General features: G+C 51.7%; 2 protein-coding genes across 6 annotated transcripts in view; one reads left to right on the forward strand and one right to left on the reverse strand.

Moving 5' to 3' along the window:
* CYTH3 (cytohesin 3) overlaps window positions 1–21515 on the forward strand; it is a 112745-nt gene extending 91230 nt beyond the window's left edge. The window contains exons 5-13 of the mRNA XM_023197759.2: window positions 5127–5245; window positions 9446–9526; window positions 11941–12053; window positions 12273–12421; window positions 12610–12721; window positions 17481–17557; window positions 17674–17745; window positions 17861–18015; window positions 18270–21515. Of these exons, the coding sequence (XP_023053527.1) occupies window positions 5127–5245; window positions 9446–9526; window positions 11941–12053; window positions 12273–12421; window positions 12610–12721; window positions 17481–17557; window positions 17674–17745; window positions 17861–18015; window positions 18270–18342 (951 nt within the window). The 3' untranslated portion in view covers window positions 18343–21515. The remainder of the gene's footprint in view (window positions 1–5126; window positions 5246–9445; window positions 9527–11940; window positions 12054–12272; window positions 12422–12609; window positions 12722–17480; window positions 17558–17673; window positions 17746–17860; window positions 18016–18269) is intronic.
* Window positions 21516–21723: 208 nt separating this feature from the next.
* USP42 (ubiquitin specific peptidase 42) overlaps window positions 21724–27377 on the reverse strand; it is a 58099-nt gene continuing 52445 nt past the window's right edge. For 2 of the 5 annotated variants that reach the window (XM_023197754.2, XM_023197758.3), the window contains exon 17: window positions 23773–26482. In XM_023197754.2, coding sequence (XP_023053522.2) covers window positions 26149–26482 — 334 coding nt within the window. In that variant the 3' untranslated portion in view covers window positions 23773–26148. The other 3 variants (XM_023197755.2, XM_023197757.3, XM_023197756.2) reach the window with 3 other exon arrangements.

The raw sequence follows: 27377 nt of genomic DNA on the forward strand, positions 1-27377 counted from the left end.
CTCTCTCTTTTATTCCTGATTTCCTAGAAATGCCTTAAATAAAATATATAAATCATATGACAAGCAGGGACTAGAAATTGAGGAATCCCTGGAGGAAGATAAATGGGATCAACTGAAGAAGGAAACAGTGCCCACAGAACACACAAGAAAGGACTGCCGGGGGCAGCAAGAGCAGCTCCAGAGTTCCCCGAGCGCAGAGGAGGTACATTCAGGGAACAGGACCGTGGGAGGGACCTCGAGACTGGTCACCCTTTCCTGACCTGTGCCTAGCAGTGATTGTGTCTCCAGGTGGGAAAAGCAAGAGGGAACACTTAGTCCATGAAAACAAGCAGCGTCCTTGGTGGGTGGCAGCACCAAGAAGGAGAAATACCCACTCTCAGAGACCAGCCGTTGGCTGCCTGACCTGCTCCTCTGCCAGATCACTGGAGGCAGCTGCAGCAAAAACCAGACGCAGGTAGCATTCTGTTAGGCCAGCAGTGACCCTTCAATACAAAGACGAACACCCACCAAGCACCACTAAGCATTTGAGGAAACCAGCACCATGAAAGAGATACAAAACCCTACAAACAGAAGAACTAAGACTGGAGGAAACAGACTTAATAGAAACAGTAGAGGCGGGGAGGGCGGCTCATGCCTGTAATCCTGACGTCTTGGAAGGCCTAGGCGTGAGGATCGCTTGAGCTCAGTAGTTCAAAACTAGCCTAAGATAGCGAGACCCTCATCTCTACAAACTCTTTTTTTTTTTTTTTTTTTAAATCAGCCAGGCATGGTGGTATGCACTTGTAATCCCAGCTACTCGAGAGGCTAAGGTGGGAGGATCACTTGAGCGCGGGAGTTTGAGGCTACAGTGAACTGTGTTTGCACCACTGCATTCTAGCCTGGGTGACAGTAAGACTTTGTCTTTTAAATCCTTTATCAAGCCAGGTATGGTGGCATGTGCTTGTAGTCCAACTACTGGGAGGCTAAGGCAGAAGGATCGCTTGAGCCCAGGAGTTTGAGGCTTCAGTGAGCTGCGATTACACCACTGCACTCTAGCCTGGGCAACAGAATGAGACCCCGTCTCTTAAAAAAGAAGCAGGAGGCTGAGGGTGGTGGCTCACGCCTGTAATCCCAGCACTTTGGGAGGCCGAGGTGGGTGGATTGCCTGAGGTCAGAAGTTTGAGACCAGCTTGGCCAACATGGTGAAACCCCGTCTCTACTAAAAATAGAAAAAAAAATTAGCTGGGTATGGTGGCAGGCACCTGTAATCTCAGCTACTTGGGAGCCTAAGGCAGGAGATCACTTGAACCTGGGAGGTGGAGGTTGCAATGAACCTAGATTGTGCTAATGCACTCCTCCCTGGGCGATAAGGGCAAAACTCTGTCTCAAAAATAAATAAATAAAACAAAAGAAGCAGCAAAAAAAAAAAAAAAAAGGCAACTTTTTATCGTCAAATATTTGTCTATATAATAAATATCATCAAAAAGATATGATAGGATGTTTCTTATCCATGATACAAAAATGGGGGATTGTGAAAAAGAACCTTGGAAATGAAAACTAGGAGTGTCTGTCACGTCGTCACTTGAGCATATGGAGAAGACGTGGCTGAAGAGTGGATGTGTGCTAGAAGAGAGTTTAAGAATTTCTTTATTCAGTTTTGCAGAGAACTACAAGAAAACATGCGAGGTGGGTCCAGCAGCCCAAATTTCATCTAACAGAAGTCTCAGAAGGAGAGAATGGAAAATGGAGGAGAGGAAATATTTCAAAGAAATCTTGGGATATTTTAGAACTAAGAAAAATCCTTAGATTCAAAGGCCCCACCAAATGCCAAGCAGGATGAAAATTGAAAAGACTTACACACTTAGATGTGTCAAGTGAAATGTTGTAAAACTCGTGGATAGAGAAATTCATTTAATTTTCCAGGAGGGAAAGATCAGATTACCTAAGAAGAAACGAGGAGCACAGCAAGCTTATCAGGGACACTGGATCAAAGACAGGAGGGAAGGCAGTGCCTTCCAAGGCCTGAGGAAACATGATTTAAAACCCCGAATTCTGTCTGTCCTGTCACTCACGAGAGAAGGTGAGGAAAGACATGTTCAGACACACAAGGGCTTCTCTGATCTCTAGGAATTGTGTAATTGGAGTGTGACACCTCACAACAAGAAACGATTACACAGGATCAAAAAGGAAAGAAACAAGCAAAACTTTTTACGTCAAAGTGAGAAATTTAGTCCAATTGATGTCAGTATATAAGTAGCAAGGGGGAAAGGAAGGAGGGAAGTAACAGCTAAGGTTTTCTAGATGTTGATAGATAAAAATAAGTTTAAATACTTGTCAAAATTTTAAGAGTAATCACTAAAGAGAAATAGGATTTTAAAATTATTAACAAACGTCAAAGAAAGTTTGATCAATTCAACACAAGGCTGGAAAGGCATGTGAAATAGAAAGCACCAAATAAGGGGTCAGGAGGAAGTGCTAACCAATCAGTGCTCACTGTAGATTTGATTGGGCTAAATTAATGACAAGACAGACACTTGGATATTAATTTAAATAAGTAAAATCCAGCTTCAGATTGAGACCCGCACCTAGAAGAGAAACAAAAAAAGATAGTTAGGTGTAGTGGGTCACATGGTTCCCCTGCCCCCATTTCTGCTGTTTGATTTTCTAAATGGTATTCTAAAATATTAAAAATTTCCAATAATGTGAGAACATTCACTTTCTTCTATGAGTATTTACCTAGTGTATTAGTGTTCTAGGGCTGCCATGACAAATGACCACAAACAGGGTGGTTTAAAACCAGAGAAATCTATTCTTGCTCAGTTCAGGCGGCCAGAAGTCCAAGATCCAGGGTGTGGGCAGGATTGCTGCTTAGACTCTGAGGGAGAATCCCTTCCCGCCTCGCTCCTGGCGGCTGCCGCCCTCCTGCTCTCCGCAGCTGGGGGCACCTCACTGTGGTCTCGGCCTCCATTGTCTTGTGGCCTTCTCTGCACCTTCTCTCTGTCTCATAGGACAAGTGTGATTGGACGCAGAGCTCTGTGTCCTCCTCCTCTGCTTGTCTCTTTGTCACCTCCCAAATAGCATTCTCCAAGAAATGTCCTAGTTTTTTGTATGTTCTGAATTTTAGGGCAGGTCTTGAGCTTCCAGAGGAATTAATGGAAGCCTCATGCCCAGGCCCATTCAGTTCCCTGGGCTTCAGCTGACAGTGGCAGGGGCCTTCACCATGCAAGGTCAGGCCCCCAGCCTTGCATCCCCAGAGATGACAGGACAACTAGTGATCCCTGAGGGTGTCCCGCGTCCCTCCCACCTGCAGCTGATGGCCTCACCTGGCTTCTCCACCTGCCTCACTTGTTTTCCTCACTTAGAGCCAATAGCAAAGCCCTAGTACTGTCTCCTGCCCCAGGCTCTGTTTTCAGGGAACTTGGGCTACATTAGGCCTCTCGAAGGACCAGACCTGTGTTGCTACTGTGTGTGTGTGTGTGTGTGTGTGTGTGTCTTGTAATTTAGATGGTGCCCCTGTGGGTGTACCCACTTAAACTCCTACCAGATACATATGAAAATTGATTTAGGATTGTTAGACTCGCTAATTTTTTTGGAGAATAACAAATCATGGTACACAAATTCTAAATGTACAGCTTGAAGGATCTTTATAAATTAATATACTCACATAACTGCAACCCAGAACAAGCCACAGTTGTAGAATATTACAGGGCACCTTGCTGGTGCCTCATCTTAGGGAATTCACTCCCCAAGGTAGCCAGTCCTTAATCACCATAAGTGAGTTTTGCCTTTTTCAAACCTTCTATGAATGGAATTGAAATCCTCTTCCGTGTCGTCTTTTGCTCCACATCATGTCTGTGAGATTCGTTCTTGTGAGTGTTCATTCCATTTCATGGCTGTAGAGTCTTCCATCGTGTGATTATGCCAGAATGTATTGATTGGTTCTCTTACTGATTGTTTTCAGTTTTTGGAAATAAGGCTGCTGTGGACGTTCGTGTGTGTAAAAGAAATAGAAAATCTTCTGGATGGACTGTGAGGGTATGAGGCAGCCCTGGTGTTGGGTACTGACAGTCTTAGCTGGATAGAGCCTCTCTGAATTTGTAGAAATGGCCTCCTGGCAAATTGATTTCTGAATTCCCTATTCCCTTACCAACCTTGCCAACACATATTTTGAAACTGGCTGCAAAGCTATGTTAGAGGTAAAAATTTCTCTTATAGGTTCCTGGGACTTCTCATGAGACAGTGCTCAGCTGATTCAGGCCAGGGGCGCCCATTGCCCTTGAGATTGTCAGCTGTGCTGCAGCCCTCAGAGTGGGCATAAGCTTTGACTGGACAAGCTTGGTGGCACAGCGTGTCAGTTAATATGTTTTTGGTATCAGGTAACAGAAAATCCAACAAAATGTATCTTACACAGTGGAGGTTTATCTTCTCACGCAGCTGCGTAGCAATGGGTGGCTCCCAAGTGACAAGAAGGTGGTCTCTGAGCCCATCTCAGGGTTTCCCATGTGAGATGGCCACTGTGGCTCTGGTCATCACATCCGTGTTCAAGGCAGAAAGGAGGAGGAAGAGCAGTACTGGCTCATGGGCCCCTTTTTACCAGGAAATCAAAAACTTTCTCTCCAGGCTTGTCTTTCTGTCTGGCCAGATCTGGTCACAGGTCATTTCTAGTGCTAAAGGCAGCCAAGAAACTGCCTCTGTAGTGAAGGGGGTGGCAGGGAGTGGGGACTGGCACCATCCGCTCACTGCCTCCCTGGGGACTGGGGCCAGGTTGGCCGACTGGCAGTGGCCACCACCCACAAAGTGTCCCTCGCAGACACAGAATAAACCATCTTCCTAAGCTTGGAAAATCTAATATTATTGCTACTCTTGCCTTTATAATTTCTAATAACCACCTGTAATGGTTTGTTCAATAACCCATTTGTTTGTCTTTTAACTTGTTTAACTGCCAGAAGGAATGAATGTGCGTTTCTTTGATGGACAAAATGTAGTATGGAGTTGGGAAAATCAGATTGTGCAGTTGTATGGGTGTCTCTGGTATTATTTTTGCCGTGTCCATACCAGTAAAATCATGACACTAAGTGTATTTCTGTCTTTGAAAAATGAGTTTGAGTGACACTCCTAACCGGTGCTTCCTTTCTAATGTTCTTCAGGGAATTCAGTTTCTAATAGAAAATGACCTGCTACAGAGTTCCCCAGAAGACGTCGCCCAGTTCCTTTATAAAGGAGAAGGCCTAAATAAGACCGTCATTGGGGACTACCTGGGTGAAAGGTGAGTTCGAGGAGGATGCACAGCCCTACCTGGGGCCACTCAGCCCTGCAGCTTGACCTAGGTCACACTCCACTTTCGGGGCCGTCACAGCCTAAAGGCATGATATAGCCACGGGCTGTGGGCATCCACGTGCCCATCTCAATACCAGGTGGGCCCAGTGCAATCAGTTCTTCTCTCGTGTCCGTGGGAGGAGAGAGGCCTTAGAGTATTCTGGGATCCTGGGACTCCTCTGGAATCCTGTTTCTCAGGGAACCATGACAGAACTGACAATATGGCTGCCCCTTTCTCCTTAGGTTGGAAAGCATCTTAATCGTCTTCTGTTTTACCCAGAAATACGCCAGGTTTCTCAGTGGTTTTCTTTCTCGTGTTACTTGCAGAGTGAATAAAGGTGGAAGGTGATTTTTTTTCATGGAAAGCAGCAGGACAGATTTACTTTCTGACCGCTACTGGCTTCGCAGAGGTTAGGGCAGGAATGCTGAGGCAGCACATGCCCTGAGTATGCCAAAACAGACTTTTGTCAAACACCAGAAGAAAGTATTTTTAAACAAAAGCCCAATAGTTCCTAAAGTCGGGAGGTTTCAGTTTGTAGCTTTTATTTAAAAAAATACTTGATTGAAAGTGGAAAGTGGAAAACTCATTCTCTGAGGCCAGCACTACCTGGTACCCAACCAAAGACACTGCTAGAAAATGGCAGACCATATGACTGTAATCTCTAGTCAGCAATATGTAGATTCTGTACCAAGGGGACTTACCCCATGAATGCAAGGTTAGTTCAACATATAAGTCAATTAAAGTCATATACCGTATCATTCAAATAAAGGACAAAACCCACATGATCTTCTCAACAAATATAGGAAAAGCATTTGACAGAACTCAAAACTCCTTCACAATAAAAACACTTAGAAAGCTAAGACAGGCAGGGAACTTGTTCAACATGATGGAGGGTACCTATAAAAAACCCCACAACTTAATGAAAGAGTGACTGCTTTCTCCCTAAGATCAAGAACAAGACAAGGATGTCTGCTCTCAGCACTGCTGTTCAGCCCAGTGCTGGCACGTCTTGCCAGGGCGGTTAGACAAGAAAATAAAGACATCCAAATTGGAAAGGAAGAAATTAAATTCTATTTGCAGATGATGCAATCATGTATATAGAAAATCTTAAGGAATAATTAAAAACTATTAGAAGTAATACATTCAGTAAGGTTGCATGATATACAATTAATATATAAAACTCAATTGGCCAGGCGTGGTGGCTCACGCCTGTAATCCCAGCACTTTGGGAGGCTGAGGCAGGCGGATCACAAGGTCAGGAGATCGAGACCATCCTGGCTAACATGGTGAAACTTCATCTCTACTAAAAACACAAAAAGTTAGTCAGGCATGGTGGCGGGCACTTAGAGTCCCAGCTACTCTGGAGGTTGAGGCAGGAGAATGACGTGAACCTGGGAGGCGGAGCTTGCAGTGAGCCGAGATTGTGCCACTGTGCTCTGGCCCGGCTGACAAAGTGAGACTCTGGCCAAACAAACAAACAACAACAAAAAAACTCAATTGTATTTCTTTTTTTTTGAGACGGAGTCTCGCTCTGTCACCCAGGCTGGAGTGCAGTGGCCGGATCTCAGCTCACTGCAATCTCCGCCTCCCAGGTACACGCCATTCTCCTGCCTCAGCCTCCTGAGCAGCTGGGACTATAGGTGCCCACCACCTCGCCTGGCTAGTTTTTTGTATTTTTAGTAGAGGTGAGGTTTCACCGTGTTAGCCAGGATGGTCTCGATCTCCTGACCTTGTGATCCGCCCGTCTCAGTCTCCCAAAGTACTGGGATTACAGGCTTCAGCCACCGCGCCCGGCTACTCAATTGTATTTCTATACAATAGCAATGAGTAAACTGAAAACAGCTCCATTTATAATAGCATTAGACGGAATAATATACTTAGGATAAATTTCACAAAAAAGCAACATTTTTACTCTAAAAACCACCAAGCATTGTTGAAAAAGAATGAGAAGACCTAAATGGAAAAGCATCCATGTTCATGGATTGGAGGGCTTACTATTGCTAAGATGCCAATATTCCAACATTGATTTACAGATTTATTGTACTTCTTATTGAAATCCTAGCTGACTTCTTTGCAGAAGCTGCACTCCTAAAATTACTATGGAAAATTCAAGGGACCCAAAATAACCACAGCAGTCTTAAAAAAGAACAAAGTTGCAGAACTCACGTTTATTTCCTGATCACAAAATAAAGTGGCCAGGCGTGGTGGCTCATGCCTATAATCCCAGCACTTTGGGAGGCTGAGGCGGGCAGATCACCTGAGGTCAGGAGTTCAAGACCAGCCTGGCCAGCATGGTGAAACCTCATCTTTACAAAAATACAAAGATTAGCCAGGCATGATGGCAGGTGCCTGTAATCCCAGCCACTCGGGAGGCTGAGGCAGGAGAATCACTTGAACCCAGGAGGCAGAGGTTGCAGTGAGTCAAAATCATGTTGTTGCACTCTAGCTTGGGTGACAGAGAAAAGACTAAAGTGTATAATCAAGACGTTGTACGACTGGCGTAAGGATACACATATATAAATGATGGAATAGCATTGAGAATCCAGAAATAAACCCTCACGTTAGTGTCAAATAATTTTTCAACCAGGTACCAAGACAGTTTCAGTAGGGGAAAGAAGAGCTTTTTCAACAAATGGTACTGGGATAACTGGAAATGCACATGCAAAAGAATGACATTGGACACCTTACTGATACAAAAGTTAAAATGGATCAAAGACCTAAATGTAAGAAGTAAAACTGATAAAACACTTAGAAGAAAAACATGGGGCAAATCTCTGTGATCTCAAATTAGGCTAGGATTTCTTAAATGTGACACCAAAAGCACAAATAACAAAAGAAGAAGGTAGGTAGACTCTACTTCATCAGAATATTGTGCTTCAGAAGACATCGAGAAAGTGAAGGCTGGCCACGCATGGTGGTGTTTACAGTTCATCACCAGATATAGATTCCTTAGTTTCTTGCCCACTCCCACTGCTTCACTTGACTAGTCTTATAAAAAAAAAAAAAAAACGTAAAAAGACAACCCACAGGCCATCCTGGGTAACACAGTGAGCCCTGCCTCTACAAAAAATACAAATACATCAGTATGACTGGTGAATATCTTCATATATTTGTCTTTATATAATCTAGATATAAGTCCTCAGGGCTGATAATCAGTCCTTATAATCTGCTGAGGGACTTACATCTAGATTATATAAATAACTCTTCCAAATAAGAGTAAAAATAACAAAAATTACTCAGTTATCAAATGGCAAAGGATCTGAATAGACATTTCTGCAAAGAAGATATACAAGTGGCAAATAAGCACAGGAAAAAAATGCTCAATTGATCGTCAAGGAGATGCAGATGGAAACCACAGTGAGATACCGTTTCATACCCATTAGGCTGGCTGTAATGAAAAAGACATGTAACAAATGCCAGCAAGGCTGCAGGGAGTCAAACCCTTATTGCTGATAAGATATAAAATCACGTGGCCTAGCGCGGTGGCTCATGCCTGTAATCCCAGCACTTTGGGAGGCCGAGGTGGGTGGATCACCTGAGTCAGGAGTTCGAGACCAGCCTGACCAATGTGGAGAAACCCTGTCTCTACTAAAAATACAAAAGTTAGCCAGGTGTGGTGGCACATACCTGTAATCCCAGCTACTCAGGAGGCTGAGGCAGGAGAGTCGCTTGGAATCCAGGAGGCAGAGATTTTGGTGAGCCGAGATTATGCCATTGCACTCCAGTCTGGGCAGCAAGAGTGAAATTCTGGCTCAAAAAAAAAAAAAAAAGTATATAAAATGATGCTTTGGAAATCAGTCTGGCAGTTGCTCAAAATGTAAAACATAAACTTTAACATGGAACCCAGTAATTTCACTCTTAGGTATTTACTCAATAAAAATAAAAATGTGGCCGGGTGTGGTGGCTCATGCCTGTAATTGGGAGGCCGAGGGAGGTGTGGGAGGACTGCTTGAGCCCAGGAGTTCCAGACCAGCCTGGGTAATATAGCGAGCCCTGCCTCTGCAAAAAATACAAATGTTTTAGAAAAGTATGGCCATGCAAAAACTTGTGCATTTTGAATGTTCCTAGCCACATTATTCATAAGCCATATCTTTTAAAATAATTGGGATAATGTACATTAGGTTTGAAGCTTACTTATTTTTTCCCCAGGGATGAATTTAATATTAAAGTTCTTCAGGCTTTTGTTGAACTCCATGAGTTTGCTGATCTCAACCTTGTACAAGCCTTAAGGTAAGTATGATCATTTGCTGGGTGTAGAGTGGATGGGGCAGGCCAGAGGACTGCTGCCTGGGCAGCAGTGGCGGTGAATTGACTCTAGGTAACTTGGTGCCACGCAAGTCTCACAGATGCTGGCTCCTGTTCCGAATGATCCAGCTAATGCCGTGTGACATTGAGCAGCCCTAGACAGGAACTGGGGCACACGCTTAAGATAAGGGCCACGGTTTCCTCACTGTGGCCACTGGTGCTCCTTCCATTCCGTTTCCTTCTATTTTTAATGCTGTTTGGCAGTAGTTTGAGTGCCTTCTTCCCAAGCTCTGTATGGTGTGGCATTGGTGCTACATGGGGTTACTTCCTTACTGATTTGACCTGAAGCACCAAACGCATGAATACCTGAGTGTGCCAGAGAGGATGTGGTCTTCTCGCCATTTTGGTGTCCGGGACACACTCCCTGGAAGCCCCTTGAGCTGCCCTTCCTGCACGTTTTCTTCCTCCTGCTCTGCAAGCAGGAAATTGTCTCGCCTCCTTCCTTGGTGCCCCAGCTGTTCTCTTCTGGGCCTTCATCTGTTCTGGGCCTTGACCCTGAGCCAGTACTCAGCAGCATCCGGGGGAGAGGAGGCAGGGCCTCTGGTGGGAGCCACCTCAGCCGGCCCTTAGGCTGAGAAAATCAGGCCGCATCTTGTCATGTTCTCAGACCTTCTGCTTCATACCTTGTTCTCTTTTATGTGGCCTGTTTCCTCATGGCCTTACCTCAGCTGCAGACTGCAGCATTGGCGGCAGTTCTGTGGGACCCTCGTGATGTTGTGCTCATAGTGCAGCCTGGAGCTGAACAGTGCGCTGAGAGTTAGCAACATCTGAGAATCCTGCAGCTGCAGTTCAGGCTTATCAGATTCCGTTTCTGGAAGCCGTACATCCAGAGAAGGGTGCAGGCCTGGTGGGTCTGGGAGGGGCGTCTGGCACGGCCCTTGCTGCTGTGACTCCATTTCTTTCAGTCCATCAGTCTCTGGCCACAGCCAGAGAGGTTCCTATTAATTCCCACAGCGGTGGGAGCCTGGCATAGCCCAGTAGAGGGCCTGATGAAGGCACAGGGTGGGCGGGAATGCAGGCAGGTCCTGTGGCCTGAGGAGCTGCCCTGAGAATGTTAGCTTTTGTCCTGAAGGACACGGCAAGCCTGTGTGGGGCAGAGGTGTGCGGGCTGACTCAAGACTCTTCACTGCTGTGGGGTGGGCAGGGAGGCCATGGTAGTGGGCTGGTGGGCAGGTGCATGCTTTGCTGGTGAACGTGGGACAGACAGGGAGTGAGGGGTGGAGGGGGTGAGAGTGGAGGAGGGGCGGTTGTGTTGAGTCTGAAGGCTGCTGGCGCAGGCCTGGTGGAGAAGATGGGGCCTGGTAGAGAGTGGGGCCAGACATGGCTGGAATCCCGGGAGAAGAGAGCAGAAGAAGGACCTTGGGGAGCTGCCCTATGTGAGGGACATGCAGAGGAAGAGGACCCCCAGGGGGGCCAGGCTGCATCCTCCCCCGATGGCTGGTGGGATCAGTATTTTTAAAAGCCCAGAGACTTAATTGGAGCCTTGAGGTCTAACTTGGTCCTGATCCTTCTGCTAAATCCATGGCAGCATCAGACATTGCTGAATAGCTGGTGCGGGAGGCCACAGCTGGCCTTGGGGACTGCAGCCCCTGCCCCTGGGGCTCACATCTGGGCGACCAGACAGTGGATAAGGCAGACAGGTAGCAGAGACAGTGCCACGCAGCCGCAGCCAGCCGAGGAAAGCAAGGAAGGGAAGCGGTAAGAGGTGGGTGGGGGGACTGGGCTGGGGGCTGCAATTACAGGCAGGGCAGCCACGGAGACCTCAGCCAGAGGGGATGCCTGAGGGTGGGAGTGTCTGCTGGGCCTGGTCTCTGAGGCAGGCGTGTGTCTCCCCAGCAAGGCAGCAGCAGCTTCTGGCCGCAGTGCCCAGTGCTGTAGGTGGGGCTTTGGACACCGTCCTGTGGACTATGGCTCTGCCTTATGTGTGGGAGTTCTGAGAGGAGGACGTGGTCTTGTTGATGCTGTGAGGACTGGCTGGTGGCAGCTCGGGACATGCAGGGCTCTGGTGATCACCTGGCAGCAGCAGGACATGGTGGCAATGGGGACAGAGAAGTGCTGGGATTTTGGATATTTACTTTTTAGGCAGAGACAACCGGCCTCGCTGCTGAATCGGTTGTAGTTACGAAAAGATGAGCCATCAGTAAGTGTGTCTTGAGTTATGGAACGGAAGGAGACTGTCCTGGGTTTTCTCCTTTCTGTCTCTGCACCCCCAAGCCCCTGCCAGAGCTATACCCCAGCTCGGGAGGAAAGCGCCCTTCCTGAGCGGGGCAGAAGCCGCCCTTGGCTTTGAGGCGGTGTTGGTTCTGATGCGGCTGCCCACGGCTTTGGTGTCTCCACAGGCAGTTCTTATGGAGCTTCAGGCTGCCGGGGGAGGCGCAGAAGATTGATCGCATGATGGAGGCTTTTGCTTCTCGCTACTGCCTGTGCAACCCCGGGGTCTTCCAGTCCACAGGTCAGTGTAGAGCTCACAGCCTGGCCCCTCGCCAGGCACAGCCTCCAGCTCTGGAGGGGGCGGTCCCGGCAAAGCCCAGCGTGTGTTCCTGGGGACCTGCCTTCCCTGAGCGAGGACGACCTGTGGGCCGGGCACCTCTTGCAGGCGGGCCCCCAGCACGCAGGGTCCCACTGTCCACTGGAGGTTCTGGCTGAGCCCAGCACCCCGGACTCGTTGCAGACACATGCTACGTGCTGTCATTCGCCATCATCATGCTCAACACCAGCCTGCACAACCACAACGTGCGTGACAAGCCCACGGCAGAACGGTTCATCGCCATGAACCGCGGCATCAACGAGGGCGGGGACCTCCCTGAGGAGCTGCTGAGGGTGAGCTCCCCAGCCCGCGGCCGCTGCCGTCTGCAGGATCTCTTCGCTGTGAGCGGCCGCAGCGCCTGGGACTCCAGACGCGCCTCCCGAGTCTCCTTGCCGCCCTGGTGCTGCTGCGCTTTCCGCGCGGCCGGCCGCTGGCCTCTGTGTGAGTCTCTGAACTGGCTGCTGTTCTTTCCTCCTTGCAGAATTTGTATGAGAGCATTAAGAACGAGCCGTTTAAGATCCCGGAGGACGACGGGAACGACCTGACGCACACCTTCTTCAACCCCGACCGCGAGGGCTGGCTCCTGAAGCTGGGTGAGCCGCCTGCCCACGGGACCCGGGCGTGACCCCTCGGCCCACGGCAGCAGCCCCTCGGGTTTCTCCCAAGCTCGTCATAGGAATGTAGGAACGCCCCCACCACAGGCAGAGACGTTAAAAAGAAACGCAGTTAAGCCAGAGCCCGCTCTCGGTAGCCGCACGGCCCACGGCTGCTTCTCTGAGCCGGGGCATCAGAGGCATGTCCGCGGCAGAGAGGAACGCCCAGGCTGCGCGGCCCGCCCCAGAACACTGCTGAGTTAGCATCCAGATCCAGCCAGGGCAGCGTCCCGCACGAGAAGCGAGCGCGTTATCTCCACAGAACCTGTGAGCCTCTCTCTCGGTTTGGTGTGGCTGTGATTTCTGACGCGTGGTTTAAATGTGCCTTCTTGTTGTTTTCCTTCTGCCTGTGGCTCCCACCTTTCTGTTCTGTGACGGGCTGTCCCTGCTTGTCCTGCTTTAGGAGGTAGGTACCCAGTGGCTTCCCGCCCCCCAGCGGCTCATTCCTCTCGGTCTCCCCACGTTGGTCTGTGTGAGCTCCGCTGTGTGGCTGCCATTCATCCGACCCATCTGTGGACTTGCGGGGCCGCGCCGTGCACGGTGCGGAGAACGCTCCACCCACCCCAGGGGCGGGGCTGAGAGAGGCCGGGACCTGGAGCACACGGGGATGCTGTGTGGGAGCCGGCTTGCCCCCACCCCGTGTCTCTAGGGGTCTGCAGCAGTAGAGAAGCAGCCAGCCAGCCCAGTCCCTGCGGCATCACCCTCCACCCCATACTAACAACCCAGCAGCGCATGGAGGGATTTCGGGAGCTCTCTAAAGGCCCCTGGAGCAATTGAGGGTACTCCCGTGCAGTTTTCGAAATGCTGAGGGGGTGTTTTGCCTGTGGGGCGGGGATGGTTGCCCTGTGCCCACAGTGAAGCCTTCCAAATGCGATGGCTGGCTGCACGCAAGCCCTTCTGAGAGCAGGCGGCCACCGGGCAGCACATAAGACCTGGAGTGGAGTGTCCTGGTGATTTAAAAACAATTTATCAGCCGGGTGCAGTGGCTCATGTGTGTAATCCTACTGCTTTGGGAGGCTGAGGCGGGAGGATTGCTTAGGCCAGGAGCTTGAGACCAGCCTGGACAGTATAGTGAAATCCTGTCTTTACAAAAAAAATAAAAATTAGCCTGGCACGATGGTGTGTGCCCGTAGTCCCAGCTACTAGGGAGGCTGAGCCAGGAGGATCGCCTGAGCCCAGGAGGTTGAGGCTCCAATGAGCCATGACTGTGCCACTGCACTCCAGCCTGGGCGACAGAGGGACACCTTGTCTGAAAAAATAATAATAATAAATAAAAATTATCAAGGAAGGATGAGACACATTGTGACAGGCACAGGCTTCCTCAGCTAGTGGAAGGGGTGTAAGTCCCACAGGTCTGCTGTTCCCATTAGGGTCTTCGACCTTGGCCATTGCTCTTTGACTTTTTTCTGGCTATGCCGAGGTTTAGGGGAGTTCTAGGTATTTGCCTGAAAACTTAGCACCATGGTCTTGGGCTTGGGTGCCTGAGAGACCAGATTCAGATCACTTCGTGTGAGGGTTCTAGAGTGAGGGCAGGGGGGATGTAACGGGAAACACCAGCAGGCACTCTGCGGCCGGGATAAGTGGGACGTTCGTTTGATTAGATGCCTCCCTTCTGGTTCCTGCATTGCCCACCAGTGTCCCCTCGAGGGACAGTGACGCCGTCAGCCTGCCTGGCAGTTAATGTGGACTGTGCCACCAGGGAAGGGTCGGCTCTGGAGACGTAAATGCGTGAATGAAATGAAGGCGCAGCAGAGCTCGTGTTACCTAACCTGTTTTCTGGTTGGGCAGCTAAACAGGCCACAAAATGAGTGCACACAGCGCTCACGGGAACCAAGAGCTGGCTGGGCACCGGGTGCCAAGCGCGAGGGCCCTGGAGGGGCTGGTGCAGCTGGCATGGTCTCAGTGTGGTGGGCGGCCCGGTGAGTGGCTGCCGCTCTCAGCTGCTGGCTTCTTTGTCCTCTCCCACCCAGGCACCCTGTGTGTCTACTGTGTTCTCAGAAGCAGAGTTCGAGACCAAAGGCTGGCGAGCCAGGGCCCTGGCTGGAGGCAGACGAGACGGGTGCAGGATCTAGAATGTGCTTCCAGGCGCGCGCTGAGCGGGGAGCGTGACCTGACGTGGCTGTATTCTTACTGTAGATTGGCTTTTAGAGCAGGTGGTCTTAAAAAGGCCAGGATGCTTTGCCAGAGCTTAGGAGCCCTGCTGTGTACACAGGCGTGGCTTACGATTGTTGGTAACTTAAGACTTTGAGTCTTGAATCAATTACCACAAAAAAAAAATCACAGGAGGTGGTCCAATCCGAGCTATCATGCAGAAAGTGTGTGCACGTGCTGCGAGTGTTCGTGCGTGTGGATCCGTGTGCGCACCTGCCTGCTAACGGCAATGAAAATAGAAACTTGCAGAGAGAAAGTGGCTCCCGTCTGCAGGTTCCAGAAGCCAGGCTCTTGTCTGCAGGCGAGAATGCCGTGTGGTATGGCCAGAAGCAAGCACGAGCAGAGCCTGCTGGGCTCTGAGACCAAGCTCACCACCCACTACCCTGGGCCTGCAGTCCTGGTCTGCAACAATCCCCTGACTCTGAGGACTGGACAGGGATGGGGCTGTCCATGGGGGGTGTGAGCAGGGGACCTGAGGGTGGAGCTGAGAGGCAGCCAGGCAGACCCCTCCCAGGCGGGGGCCGGGTGGGCAGGCTAGTGGAACATACAGGCCCTTTGCTATCCACCGTGCCGGGAGCATGGAGGAACAGAGCAGGTGCTGGACAGAAGCACACAACCTGGGGGCTCCTGGATGAGCTCCCCAAGAACTGGAGACTCAGATAGCTGGGCAGGGAGAAAGGCCACAGCTGGGGAGCCAGGAAGGGCGCCCCCTGTAGCCGCCCAAGGAGTTGGGTCTAAAGCCGAGGGCAGTGGGACCCTTTGTGGGGGCGTCAGGCCGGGAGGGGCACGATTGCCACACGCTTTTGAAAAGATGCCTCTGGCTGCTGTTTGGGGGCTGGCAGCTGGCACCAGTGCACCTGGAGCGGGGCCTGCTCTGGAGTCTCTGCAGGGAAGCAGAGGCGACTGTGACAGCGACCGATGTCAGGGTAGTGGAGTTGCTGTCAGCTGATTCTGCCACAGCAGCTTGAGCTGGAGCAAGTACCTGGAAGGAATCAGCACTGCCCCCCTGTCCCCAGGGTCTCGGGGACATAAAACGCCTCTCCCTGCTCGCTGGAGGACTGTGGGACAAGGCGGGGCTGCCCCCAGGGTCTCCTGCCCTTCCCTGTGGACTTAGGCCTCCCTCGTGTGCTGCTACGGAGGTGGGGAAGGTGAAGGCCGAGGGCTTGCACGGAGCATGGAGCCCGTGGTGACAGGGACACGAGGGCAACAAGGACTTTGGGCCTGGCTGGGGCCTGGCTGGGTCTTCAGGGGACCAGTGAGGCGGCCCCATACAGTTGGGGCAGTGGGTTCCAGTGACGGAGCAGCTTGCAGGGGTTGGGGAGCGGAAGCCCCGCCAGGGCTCAGGAGAGATGTTGGGGGCAGGGTTTGAGGGCTGGGGAGATGCAGCAGGAAGCTTCTGGGGGCACATTTGCCCAGACCAGGATCTAGACAGACCCTTTATTTAACAGGTGGGCTGGTGGGACACGGGTGAGACTGGGGCCTGTAGGGAGGGGGAGGAACAGCTGGTGACTGGGCTCCTGTCCCAGGCCGGTGGTGGCAACCACATTGCAGGCCGCCTTAGGCATCAATGGAGGATGGCAGTGCTGAGTGAGGCAGGGGCCGGAGGATCCCGGAGCGGCTGCAGAGACCCCTTCCGGCCTCCAGTACGGCTGAGCCAGGCTTCCTGCCACCTGCAGCTGGTTGCTCCTCACCCAGGGTCTCTGCACACCAGGCCCCGAAAGGGAAACCTTTCGGGTGATCGCAGAGCCCTTCTCACAGCATCTTGCCGCCAGGCCTCAGCGCCTGTGCTGGCCCCCACACAGGGAGGCCTGGGGCCCTCGGCCCTGAGGGCCGCTCCCCTGCCAGCCTGTCACAGAGAAAGCCGGGTGAGCTCCGCGGCGCTGGGGAGGCGTGGGGCAGAGCGGCCTAGTACCCCAGGGAGCACTGAGTTCATTGCCCCGAGCGTGTGTTTCTTTGAATTATTTAAAAAACAAACACAGGCAAGGCTAGCAGCTGAAGTCAGTTTATGTCTGCTCGGTGTTTAAGGATCAGAGACGTCCTTCCCTTAGTGAGAGGAGGGCAGGTCCAGATAGGGGTACGCGCGTGTGCTCCAGATCTTGTTACTGAATTAATTCATTCTCACAATTCCCTGGGCCCAGGGGTGATTGAGTTTGGGGGATCCCAGGGCTGCCCAAGGGCCTCTGTAATGGGACAGCCACCTGACATGGTGGGTCAGGCCCTGGACAGAGCCAGGCGAGCCGTCCTGACTTCATCACGCTGCCATCTCATGTGGGGAAATGACGCCATCCATCCCACTAACTCCCAGGAAGCGAATTGGAGTGCGGTCGTGTCATCGGGGGCCCCTCGGTGCTGTGGAGGGGCACCGGTGTGGGCGGGGCGGGTGCATGCGGGGCCCCACGGTGGGAACGCCGGAGGGCACCTAAACCCGAGCCTGGCGCCTGGTGGCCTTTCTGAAAACGCAGTGGTCTGTGCAGGTCCAGGGCCCCTCTTGGACCCGCAGGCTCCCTGTGCACGGAGCACAGCCTCACGGGGCCCCTTCTGCTTCCAGGAGGACGCGTGAAGACCTGGAAGCGCAGATGGTTCATCCTGACTGACAACTGCCTCTATTACTTTGAATACACAACAGTAAGTAAGGCTGGGCCTCCTGGCCGCCTCCCAGCAGTCACAGAGCTGTCCTGGGACCGAGGGACCCCCAGGCTGGTGGCCCACAGTGAGCCCCGCCGTGTACTTCTCTCTTGTAGGATAAGGAGCCGAGGGGAATCATCCCGTTGGAAAACCTCAGCATCAGGGAGGTGGAGGACCCCCGGAAACCCGTAAGCCCCTCCTGAACCTTCTCTCCTGCCAGCTCCCTGGGAGCCATCCTCACCGCCTGCAGGGAACCTGGCCCCCAGCCCCTGTGACGGCCTCCCCTCTCTTTTTCTCCACCAGAACTGTTTTGAGCTCTACAATCCCAGCCACAAAGGGCAGGTCATCAAGGCCTGTAAGACGGAGGCGGACGGCCGCGTGGTAGAGGGGAACCACGTGGTATACCGGATCTCAGCCCCGAGCCCGGAGGAGAAGGAGGAGTGGATGAAATCCATCAAGTGAGCGGGGCTTCGGGGGCGGGGCCAGGCCTGTCTTCTCATGCTGGTTGGAGGGCGGAGGGTGGTCTGGAACGTGGATGCTTCCGTGTGCAAGAGTGGACCCCCTGCCTCCAGAAACCTGAGGGCCGGGCTGCCGAAGCCGATGCTCAGATCTGAGCCTGCGGTCCTGTCTGAGGAGCCTCTGGGGCTGGTGGGAAAGGGAAGGTCTGTGTGTCACTCACGACCTAACCTGCATGTTTTCCTTCTTTCACCAGAGCCAGTATCAGCAGGGATCCCTTCTATGACATGTTAGCAACGAGGAAACGAAGGATTGCCAATAAAAAATAGCTTTCCTGGCTAAAAGACCCAGGTAAAAGACCCAACCCCAGCAGAAAGGCACCGCGGGCCGCCCCTCCGCGGAAGGCGTGGCAGGGAGGCGGTCACCCTGCGGTGCAAGCTGCTTCTCCAGAGCGTACCGTGGCCCAGATGGCATCCCCGAGGCCTCGTGCTGTGGCTGGGGTCCTGGGAGGTGGTCGCCCTGCAGTGCAAGCTGCTGCTTCAGAGCGTACTGTGGCCCAGACTGATCCTCGAGGCCTTGTGCCGTGGCTGGGGTCATGGTCGGCTGCGCGTGTCCAGAAGCATTTCCTTCCTGCGAGCGTCCCGGAGGCCCTGGGGGGAGAAGCCAGGACGGCAGCTTCCGCTCTCTCCACAGCAGACACGGGATGGATTCCACAGATGGGAGCCTCATTCGTACCATGCCAAACGCGTTCACTCGGGGCAGTGTTAACCGTTCTAGAAAGCCACTGTTTTATAGCAAAACAGGAAAGGAAAAGCTACCAGTTTTTTATTCAGAATTTTTTCTCAGATATATAGGATCATAGCTTTTATATGCCTTTTTATATTCTGAAATTATAACAAAAGATACTTTCTAACAGTAGTATTTTTAGAATGGCAGCTATAAAGTTAACTCCTGGACACAAGTATATACTGTGCACTGAAAAAATATCCATCTAGACGCAGCACCCAAGGGGAGGGCTGGGGGCCACCGGCACGGGGGGCCACGTGCAGCCCTGCCCTGTCAGGCTGTCAGGCCAGCCCCGGGGGCAGCAGGTAGGCTTTGGACGGGCTCGGGGAGGGATGGCCATGGCGCTTGGGGGCTCCAGGGTGACTCCCATGTGGCCTCCCTTCAACCCAGGCTTTTTGGCCCCACAGGTACTTTAAGCAAATCATTAAAATGATAACAGTTAATGGTTTGGGGTGTTTAGCCTGTAACTGCTAACTCCTAGGAAACAGCTTTTCTCTGGACACAGATGGCCCATATGCTGAATCACGTGAAACTGCTCATGTTTTGTTCAGACACACACACACGGCAGCGTTTCATACAGGTCAGTGGAGTCCATGTAGACCGGCTTTTGACCTACTCATCGCTGTTTAAAACCTGTGGCAAAATGAACGCTTATTTTACAGACCTTCTAATTTGACCAGATTTCTTAATGAATAGACACAGAAGTAACTAGAAACAGCCTCACCCCATGTAGCGTGCCATGTCCTGAGAGAGGTGCCCTCCCTACGAGGAGGGAAGAACAGCCCCTGGTGTGCAGAGGCCTGGCACCTAGGGTTTCTGGGGAGCTGAGAACCCCAGATAGACGCTGGTGGTGGAACTGGCGAAGCTCCACGCCCGCCTGGGAGGTCGTCAGGTTGCTGTGGGTGTAAGGATAGCAGGTGCCCGGTGCGTCACTCAAGGGTGGATCTGGGCCCCACCTCCAGAGAGGGCACAGGGCTGGACGGGGGCATTGCGTGCTTGGGCCGACGCAGGCCGGTGGCAGGCGCTGCTCTGTCGGGAGATTTGCATCCCCAGGACCCTGTTGCACACGGGGCTGTTGGGCTGGTGGCTGGCTTTTCCTCCACGGACTTCCTCTTCCCGCCCCACCTGCACAGGCACACCTTGCATCTGCACCCTCTGGAGGGCATCTGTACTCCCGCAAAATGCCCAGTGCAGAGACAAAACCTCAGACTGTGCACCTAGGCTTCCTTCCCGGCAGCGGAGACTGTTCCTTTGAGTTGCCTTGAAGTGGAGGCCGAGCGGCTGCGGGCCCTCCGCCTCCCTGCGGCTGACCTTGATGTAGCTTTCAGTCGCACTAGACTGCAGAGGGGTCCGAGGCCAGAAGCCCCCGTCCTGCATCCGACTTTCATTCCCAAGCTCTTAGGCTTTGTTACTGATACCTCAAATTGGAAATTTTAGTTTTGAGAAAGGCAAGTCAGCGTTCTTGAAACCTGGCTGGTAGATATGCAATTCTGGCCTCCAGTCTTCCACGAAAATAAACGCTGCCTGGACCCCCACCCAGACCACACACTGACGGCCGGCCCTGGCGGTGCCCACCCCTCAGGCTGGCCCCGCACCCAGGACTGGCCACAGCCAGCTTTGTCAGCATGTCGTGCTCAGAGGAGCCGTTTCCTTCTGACCAACCCAGGTGTGACCTGGGGATCAGAGCTTTCTGTTTTGGGTGTTGGGAGCCGCGGCAGGAAGGAGTCTCCAGATGAAGCTCCTCCGTTGCTGTTGTCTGTGAATGAGCTTCACCGGGTGGTGGGCACCCGGGAGCCGCGCAGAGGCTGTGGTGCTGAGTTAGACTCCAGGTAGTTTTGTGGTCAGAGTGTTACAGGAAATCGCTAGCTCCAGGCTGCGTAATGACAGTATTAGCATAAAGGCCGTGTAGCCATCATGCCTGCTGAGCCTTGAGGCGGGCCTGGTCCAGAAAACTCTCTGGGTCATGACTGCGCAGGGCCAGCCGCCACCAGGACGGCCCTGAAGCAGGACATCTGTTTTTGTCCCTCACCCTGGGCAGGCCCTGTCACAATCACGATCCTCTTTCTCCCCGCCCCGATGTCTGAGCACAGGGCTCGAATTGTTAGTCCCAACTCTGGCCAAAGACACTTTCTTCCAGAGACAGAGGCCAGGAGGCAGCGACGGGAGCCCGGCGGGGAGGTGGCGGCTGCCACAGCCCTTCCAGCCTGATCTTGCTGGGCCCTGGTTCACATTTGAGTTTAATTGGACTGGCCCTGGACCCAGATAAGTAGCAGTGTCTTTGGGGTCACAGAACATTTTGGGGCAGTTTAATGTGGTACCAAACAGTGAAACTAGGAGCTGTTTATAGATGGAGGAGTACTTAGTGCTTCATAGAAAGCAACGCCTACTTTTAAAGTTACAAATGCAGCTATCTACATAGATGTGCTTTGCTGAGAAGTTAGGTCTGTGGTAGACCAGAAACCACAAATTGACCTTTTTTCTTAGAAAATATTTCTATTTGCGGAAAATACAGTAATATGTAAATAATGTACATCTATTGATTTCTGGAGTGTTTGTTATTCAATGTATATATACTGCCATGGCTCGCATGAAGAAACAGCCTCTTCTCTCGATATTTGATTGTAAAGTGAACAGTAAGATTGGAGAGTGGATGGCTGTCAGTGCTCTTGCAAATACTGTGTTCACTAAATAAAAATCACATGTATTGTTAAAACAAGTCTGTCTGAGACTTGGTTCTTTCCAACAGCTATTGCTGGGTCCAGCAAACACCCCTCCAAGTTTCCTTTGCCCGTCCCAGGTGGGACGGCCTGGCCGACGGCACTGACTTCAGCAGGAACACTTGAAGGTTTTAAGAAAGTGAATTCAGATGACAGGAAGGAGTCTGGAAGCAAATGGGGAAAACAGCAGTAAAAAGACGCCAAGTGTGTGATTTGCTGCCATTTATATACTATAGAAATTTTACATGCTGTATATTTACAGTGGGGCAAGTGCTTTTTTAATCTTTAAAAAAACAAAGATCAAACTTTAAACATCTCTGAACAACACAAACTGTATAAACCATACAGATTATTCAGATACAAACTGTATTAAATACAGTTTTCCCCACTCCATCTCCTGATGCAGGACCAGTGAATAATAAGTGTATCACAGTTTGATAGCATATCCATATTAAAAATAAAATCACAGTATGATTGTGTCTGTAACTAGAAACTTGAAGGGACCAAGCAGACAACGGAGACTCCAGGATCAGTGAAGACAAGAGACGCTGTATCAAAAAGTGTTGTGTAATAGAAACATACTGTCGGCTTTACAAATCATGTCTGGGTTATACATTCATAATGTAAATACTCATCATAACTGGGAAATTGATGATTGGAACAGTTCCACAAAGTTCAAAAACAGAACTTGTCTATAAAATACATCTTCAAATCTTGAATACAACTAAAATAAGCAAATTAGTTTCTAGTATCAGACATTACAGAAAACAGACTGCTCTCCAAAGTCTAGGTGAGAGCTTGTGAGTTTTTAAATAAGTCTTTAAATTAAATATACACACTGTCAGTTTGTACTTTTGACAATTCCATGGTCTCCCGGTTGGTCTTGCACCAGATGTCTAACTTGGAGGAACATTACATGAAATACAAGTAATCGACCTGAGTCTGTAATTAAGCAGCATTTGAGATGTTCTATTCCAGGGCATTATTTCAATGGGATTTATATACACGGTATTTTACAATGGTCAGCAGTGGTAGAAAGTGTTCGTCCATTTGGAATAAGGGTGATTAAGAAAAGGTAAAAAAAAAAAAGTTCTCCATGGTAAAATCTGTACAGTATTTACTAAAGAAGCACCACGCAGATTGGAACAGAGTTATTTTCTATCTTTATAATTTAAGCTGGGCTGGGGATGGCTTCTGTTGAACGCGTTGAATCTGAAAGACAAGAGGCGCCCGGTTAGTGAGTTGGAGGCAGGCGGCGGCGGTGCGTAGGGCTTATTCCGGACGCCCTGCCAGCTGCTCCAGAAAGCTGGGGAAGCTCTTCCTTGAGGGGTCACTCTGCCTTCCTGGGTGGAAGTGAGGGAACTGGCAGTGCGAGCGGCTCAGCCAGGGAGGCGCCATCTGCTGGGCCCCGCCGCCGCCAGCCCCCAGCTGCCTCCTCCACCTCCGTCCTCACAGCCCCTCACTTGGGAAGTTTAGCTCCTTCCTTAGGGTTGGGCCTCTCCCTTGAGGACACATTGATAAAGCCTGTTAATTAACGGCCAGTTAATCCACAGACTCTTCACTTGGAAATTCATTTTAAATTCCTCTTGCTGACTACATGTGACAGACACATTTGGACAAAGTGTCCTTTCAAGGGAAAAATGGTTCGCGGTCCACAAGGGTCAGGTATAAAACCAGTGACTCTCTTACCAGGACCCCTGTGTAAATTGACCCAGCACAGCCCTGCAGCTCTGAGGTCCTGATCTGCCACTCGGCCACCTTCCCACGGTTTTGTACAGTGGGTGCTGGCTCTGGCTCAGTGTGACCTCGGGGCGCAAACAGCAGCACAGGGGACGGGATGGGACGGGGGAAGGGAGTGGGCACCGGGCCTCTCCCTTCCCAGATGTTTATCAAAGGCCCGTGGGCTCGGCTGCTGTGAGCCAGGTTGGCTTTTCCCAGTGAGGGGCAAGGGAACAGGGCAACTCCACCTGCGTGAGGGACGCGGGTCTTCCCAGCCAGTAATGCAAAGGTGACGAGGTGGACGGTCTAGGTCTGTCCCCAAGCACGTGGCCTGGGTCTGGGCTGGCTGGGAACCTGCCGGGGCCTCTCCATGGCTCTGCCCACTCCTATGGGCCCAGCCCACAGGCAGAACCACAGAATTAAAACTCCTCTGCCCGAATCCCCTCAGCGCCACCACAAACAATGAAGAAACAGGAAAACGGCTTACCATAACTAGTGAGTTTTTTGTTTTGAGGCTGAGTTTTCAATCACCTAGAAAGCAAAGGTCAGGAAACAGACTTTAATGATGGTTGCAAAATTGCCAGTGCCTCTGCTCTGCGTTGCATTAAGTGGCTATGGTCAGTCACTGCGGTTCCCTGTGAGTGGCTGAGGCCACTTCCCTGCGAGGTGACCAGGGATGTCCCAGCGCTCAGCTGCTGCTCCCAGGGTTTTACTGACATCAAAGGGTTTACGTGATGACTGAGACTGAGGGCACCATCCAACCCACGCACACCCTGACATTAGGACAACAGATCTCAGGCCCAAGAACTGAACTGGGCGGAACAGAGCCAGAGGAGGAGTCTGAAAGAGAAAGGCAAGGAGCCGAAGTCCAGGGCAGAGGGGGGCCTGCAGGACCACAGGACGCTGGGTGAGGCGAGGCCGGGCAGCGGCCTTCTCGGGAGGACCAGAAAGGCTCCTCAGTCTGTGCTCGCAGCAGAAGCGCCAGCTGCAAACCCTGTCATCAGTGCAGTGGGATGGGCACGGAAACGCAGGCCACCACACACACGCCTGACCACAGCACCCGAGACAGGACGCAAACAAGTTCACGTTCAACCTCCCTCCTGCTGGACCAGTTGCCTTGGGGGCCATCACTGTCTCCCAGCGGCCCCGGCTGGGAGCCCACGATCCTGGGAGCCCGCACCACACGCAGAATGAGCCCATTCACCGCATCCTCGGGCACCAAGCAGCCCTCACGAATCCCCTTCCCCGACTCGCTGAAATGGGAAGGCAAAACCAATTCTGAAATGTCCAGAATGTCTACAACACAGACAGCAAAGACCCGCCGGCTCCTCGCCCTCGCCGGCTCCCCGCCCTCGCCGACAGCGTTGGTGCCTGTCCTGGGCTCCGGCTGTTTCCCAGCACTCCACAGGCAAGTTCGCCCCGCAGCCCCGGCTCTCTGTTACACACTCTAAGGACCGTCTGCCCCTCAATCAACAATGCACACTGGCTCTAGGCTGCTGGCAGGGACAGGCCTTCCCCAGAACACACAGCCCCACCTAACCCACGATACAGCCAGCCGAGAAGCAAAGGCCTCAGGGCAGCCCTGATGATTCGTCACAAGTCCCTGGGAGGGGGGCATGCGCTTCACACGTGAATGCAAACAACCGGCGTTCAGGTAACGATGACCAACTTTTCCTGTGAGGGGCAAATAATAAACACTCTCCGCTTGGCGAGCCACACAGTCCCTGCCCCGCTGCAGCCACTCGCCTCTGTCAGGCAGTGACAGCGAAGCCACCGGACAGCGTGCGAACGCGCCTGGCTGTTCCCCAATCAAGCCACAGACACTGCGGTCTGAACTTCACATCATTTTCATGTGAAACGCATTGTTCTTCTTTGGGATTATTTCCAACCACTTAAAAAGGTTAAAATCATTCTTCACTCCAAGTTCATACAAAGCCAGGTGACCGGCCAAAGCTGGCCACAGGGCTGCAGTTTGCCAACTTCTGCTCTAGGTCCACTGACTCGAGTGACATCCACTTCTAACAGGTTCACAGCTCCTCTCCAGGACCGGTGGTCAGTGGACACCAACCAGAGAGGAAGCGGGGAGGCTGCCTCAAGTGCAGTCAGAGCGCAGCGCGTGGCCACATGACAGAGACACAGCCCCACAGGGCAGAAGAGAATCTAGGACACCTGGCAGTGACAGTCAGCGGCCCGCCACACCGCCTCTGTGGTGTCAGGCAGAGGCCGACGCCCGTGCTTCTAACCACCCAAGCAAGCAAATCAGTACCGAGCACCAGGGCACACTCAGAATGCTGCAGGTTTAAGGATTCAGGAGAGTAATGTATATACTGTAAAAGTATTTCTATCAAAAATGCTTTAAAACCAAGAGTTCTCGAGACCATCCTGTTTAACAGGGTGAAACTCTGTCTCTACTAAAAACACAAAATTTAGCTGGGCATGGTGGTGGGCGCCCATAGTTCCAGGTACTCGGGAGGCTGAGGCAGGAGAATGGTGTGAACCCGGGAGGCGGAGCTTGCAGTGAGCTGAGATTGCGCCACTGCACTCCAGCCTGGGAGTCAGAGCAAGACTCCGTCTCAAAAAATAAATAAATAAAATAAAATAAAATAAAATAAAACCAAGATTTCTGGTCCTTCGCGAGGCAAACACTCAAGACGCCCAGAGCCATACGTTCCAGGGCTTTGGTGACACACAGGTGGTGCTGCCCTCAGTCCTGTGTCGCTTAGGCCTTCAATAAACGCTAAGGGTTTGGTGCTAAGGAGCCAAACTGGGCAACAGCACCGCACTGCAGGGACGAGCACCGAGGCCGGACCCTGTCTGGCAGGGGTGATCTGAGTAACTGCACCCTCTGATGCCACCTGAGGTTTTCTATGTACTACTCGCCCTTTGCAAAGAAAATGTATTAAGAAATAGTTTCTATCTTCTGAATTCCAAGTATCTCCTCTTACCCTGGCCATACTCAAAGAGATGACACCTGTCATCCCTGCTTTCCATCCGTAAGTGTTTCGTTTTCTCACGGAAAGGTCCGACGCCTTCCAGAGGCGGGCCACCGGGCAGAGGAAAGCCGCCCTGGGCTCTCTGGAACTGGGCAACAGTCTCCAAGCTGGCGGCCCTGGGTAAGTGCAGTTCTGAATCTTTAACAAAGTCCTCTGATTTTCTTGAATGTCTCTTCTTTTTCTTCTTCTTTTTTTTGTGTCTGTGGAGGTCAGCGTCAGAGCACACTGCTGAGAGGTCTGAGTCCTGCTGATGCCTGCAGAAGCAAAAGCCAGAATTCAAACCCCTAAAATGCAAAACCACCTGCAGCAGACCCTGGAGCTTGGCCTCTATACCCGTTCACTGAGAACATTCACTGCACAAACAGGCGCAATTCTTATCTAATTAACAACGTCGGACAGGCATGCAGGCGCACACCTATAGTCCCAGCTACCCGGGAGGCTGAGGCGGGAGGATCACTCGAGCCCAGGAGGTTGACAAAGCTGCAGTGAGCTACTACTGCAACATTGCACTCCAGCCTGGGCAACAGAGCCAGACCCTGTCTCAAAAATTTAACAAGTCTGCCTTCAGTGTAATGACTGTTTCAGCCCAGGCTCATAAATTCACCAACTTCAGCTCCGTTGCTGAACAGCCCCACTGCTGCTTCAGCTTTCTCAGGACTAAGGTTGTTGGACAAACATTGCAGGGAGGATTCTGCTGGCTTTTCCCGAAACCAGTGGTTACTTGAAGGGAAAGGAAATACTAAGCCTCCTTCCCTCCCATGTGCCTGAGACACCTGGCAGCAATATTATTTTTTCCCTCAAGTAACCACTGCCTATTTTCCCTATGGCTTTTGCTAATCTTTTCCCAGGGTTTCAATTTCAAGAGGTGTCAACTAAAACTACTAATTCTGTTCCTGCTCATCCATCTCATCACGGATAAGTCATTTTCAAGACAATCACCCACCAATTTAGCTTTTTGAAAATACAGAAACAGGCCAGGTGCGGTGGCTCATGCCTGTGATACCAGCGCTTTGGGAGGCCCAGGCAGGAGGATCGCTTGAGCCTAGGGGTTTGAGAACCACCCGGGCAGCAGAGCGAGACCCTGTCTGTACAAAAACAAAAAATTAGTTGAGGGTGGTAGCGCATGTCTGCAGTCCCGGCTACTCCAGA

The sequence above is a fragment of the Piliocolobus tephrosceles genome, chromosome 8 (assembly GCF_002776525.5).
Source record: "Piliocolobus tephrosceles isolate RC106 chromosome 8, ASM277652v3, whole genome shotgun sequence".
Classification (NCBI taxonomy): Eukaryota; Metazoa; Chordata; class Mammalia; order Primates; family Cercopithecidae; genus Piliocolobus; species Piliocolobus tephrosceles.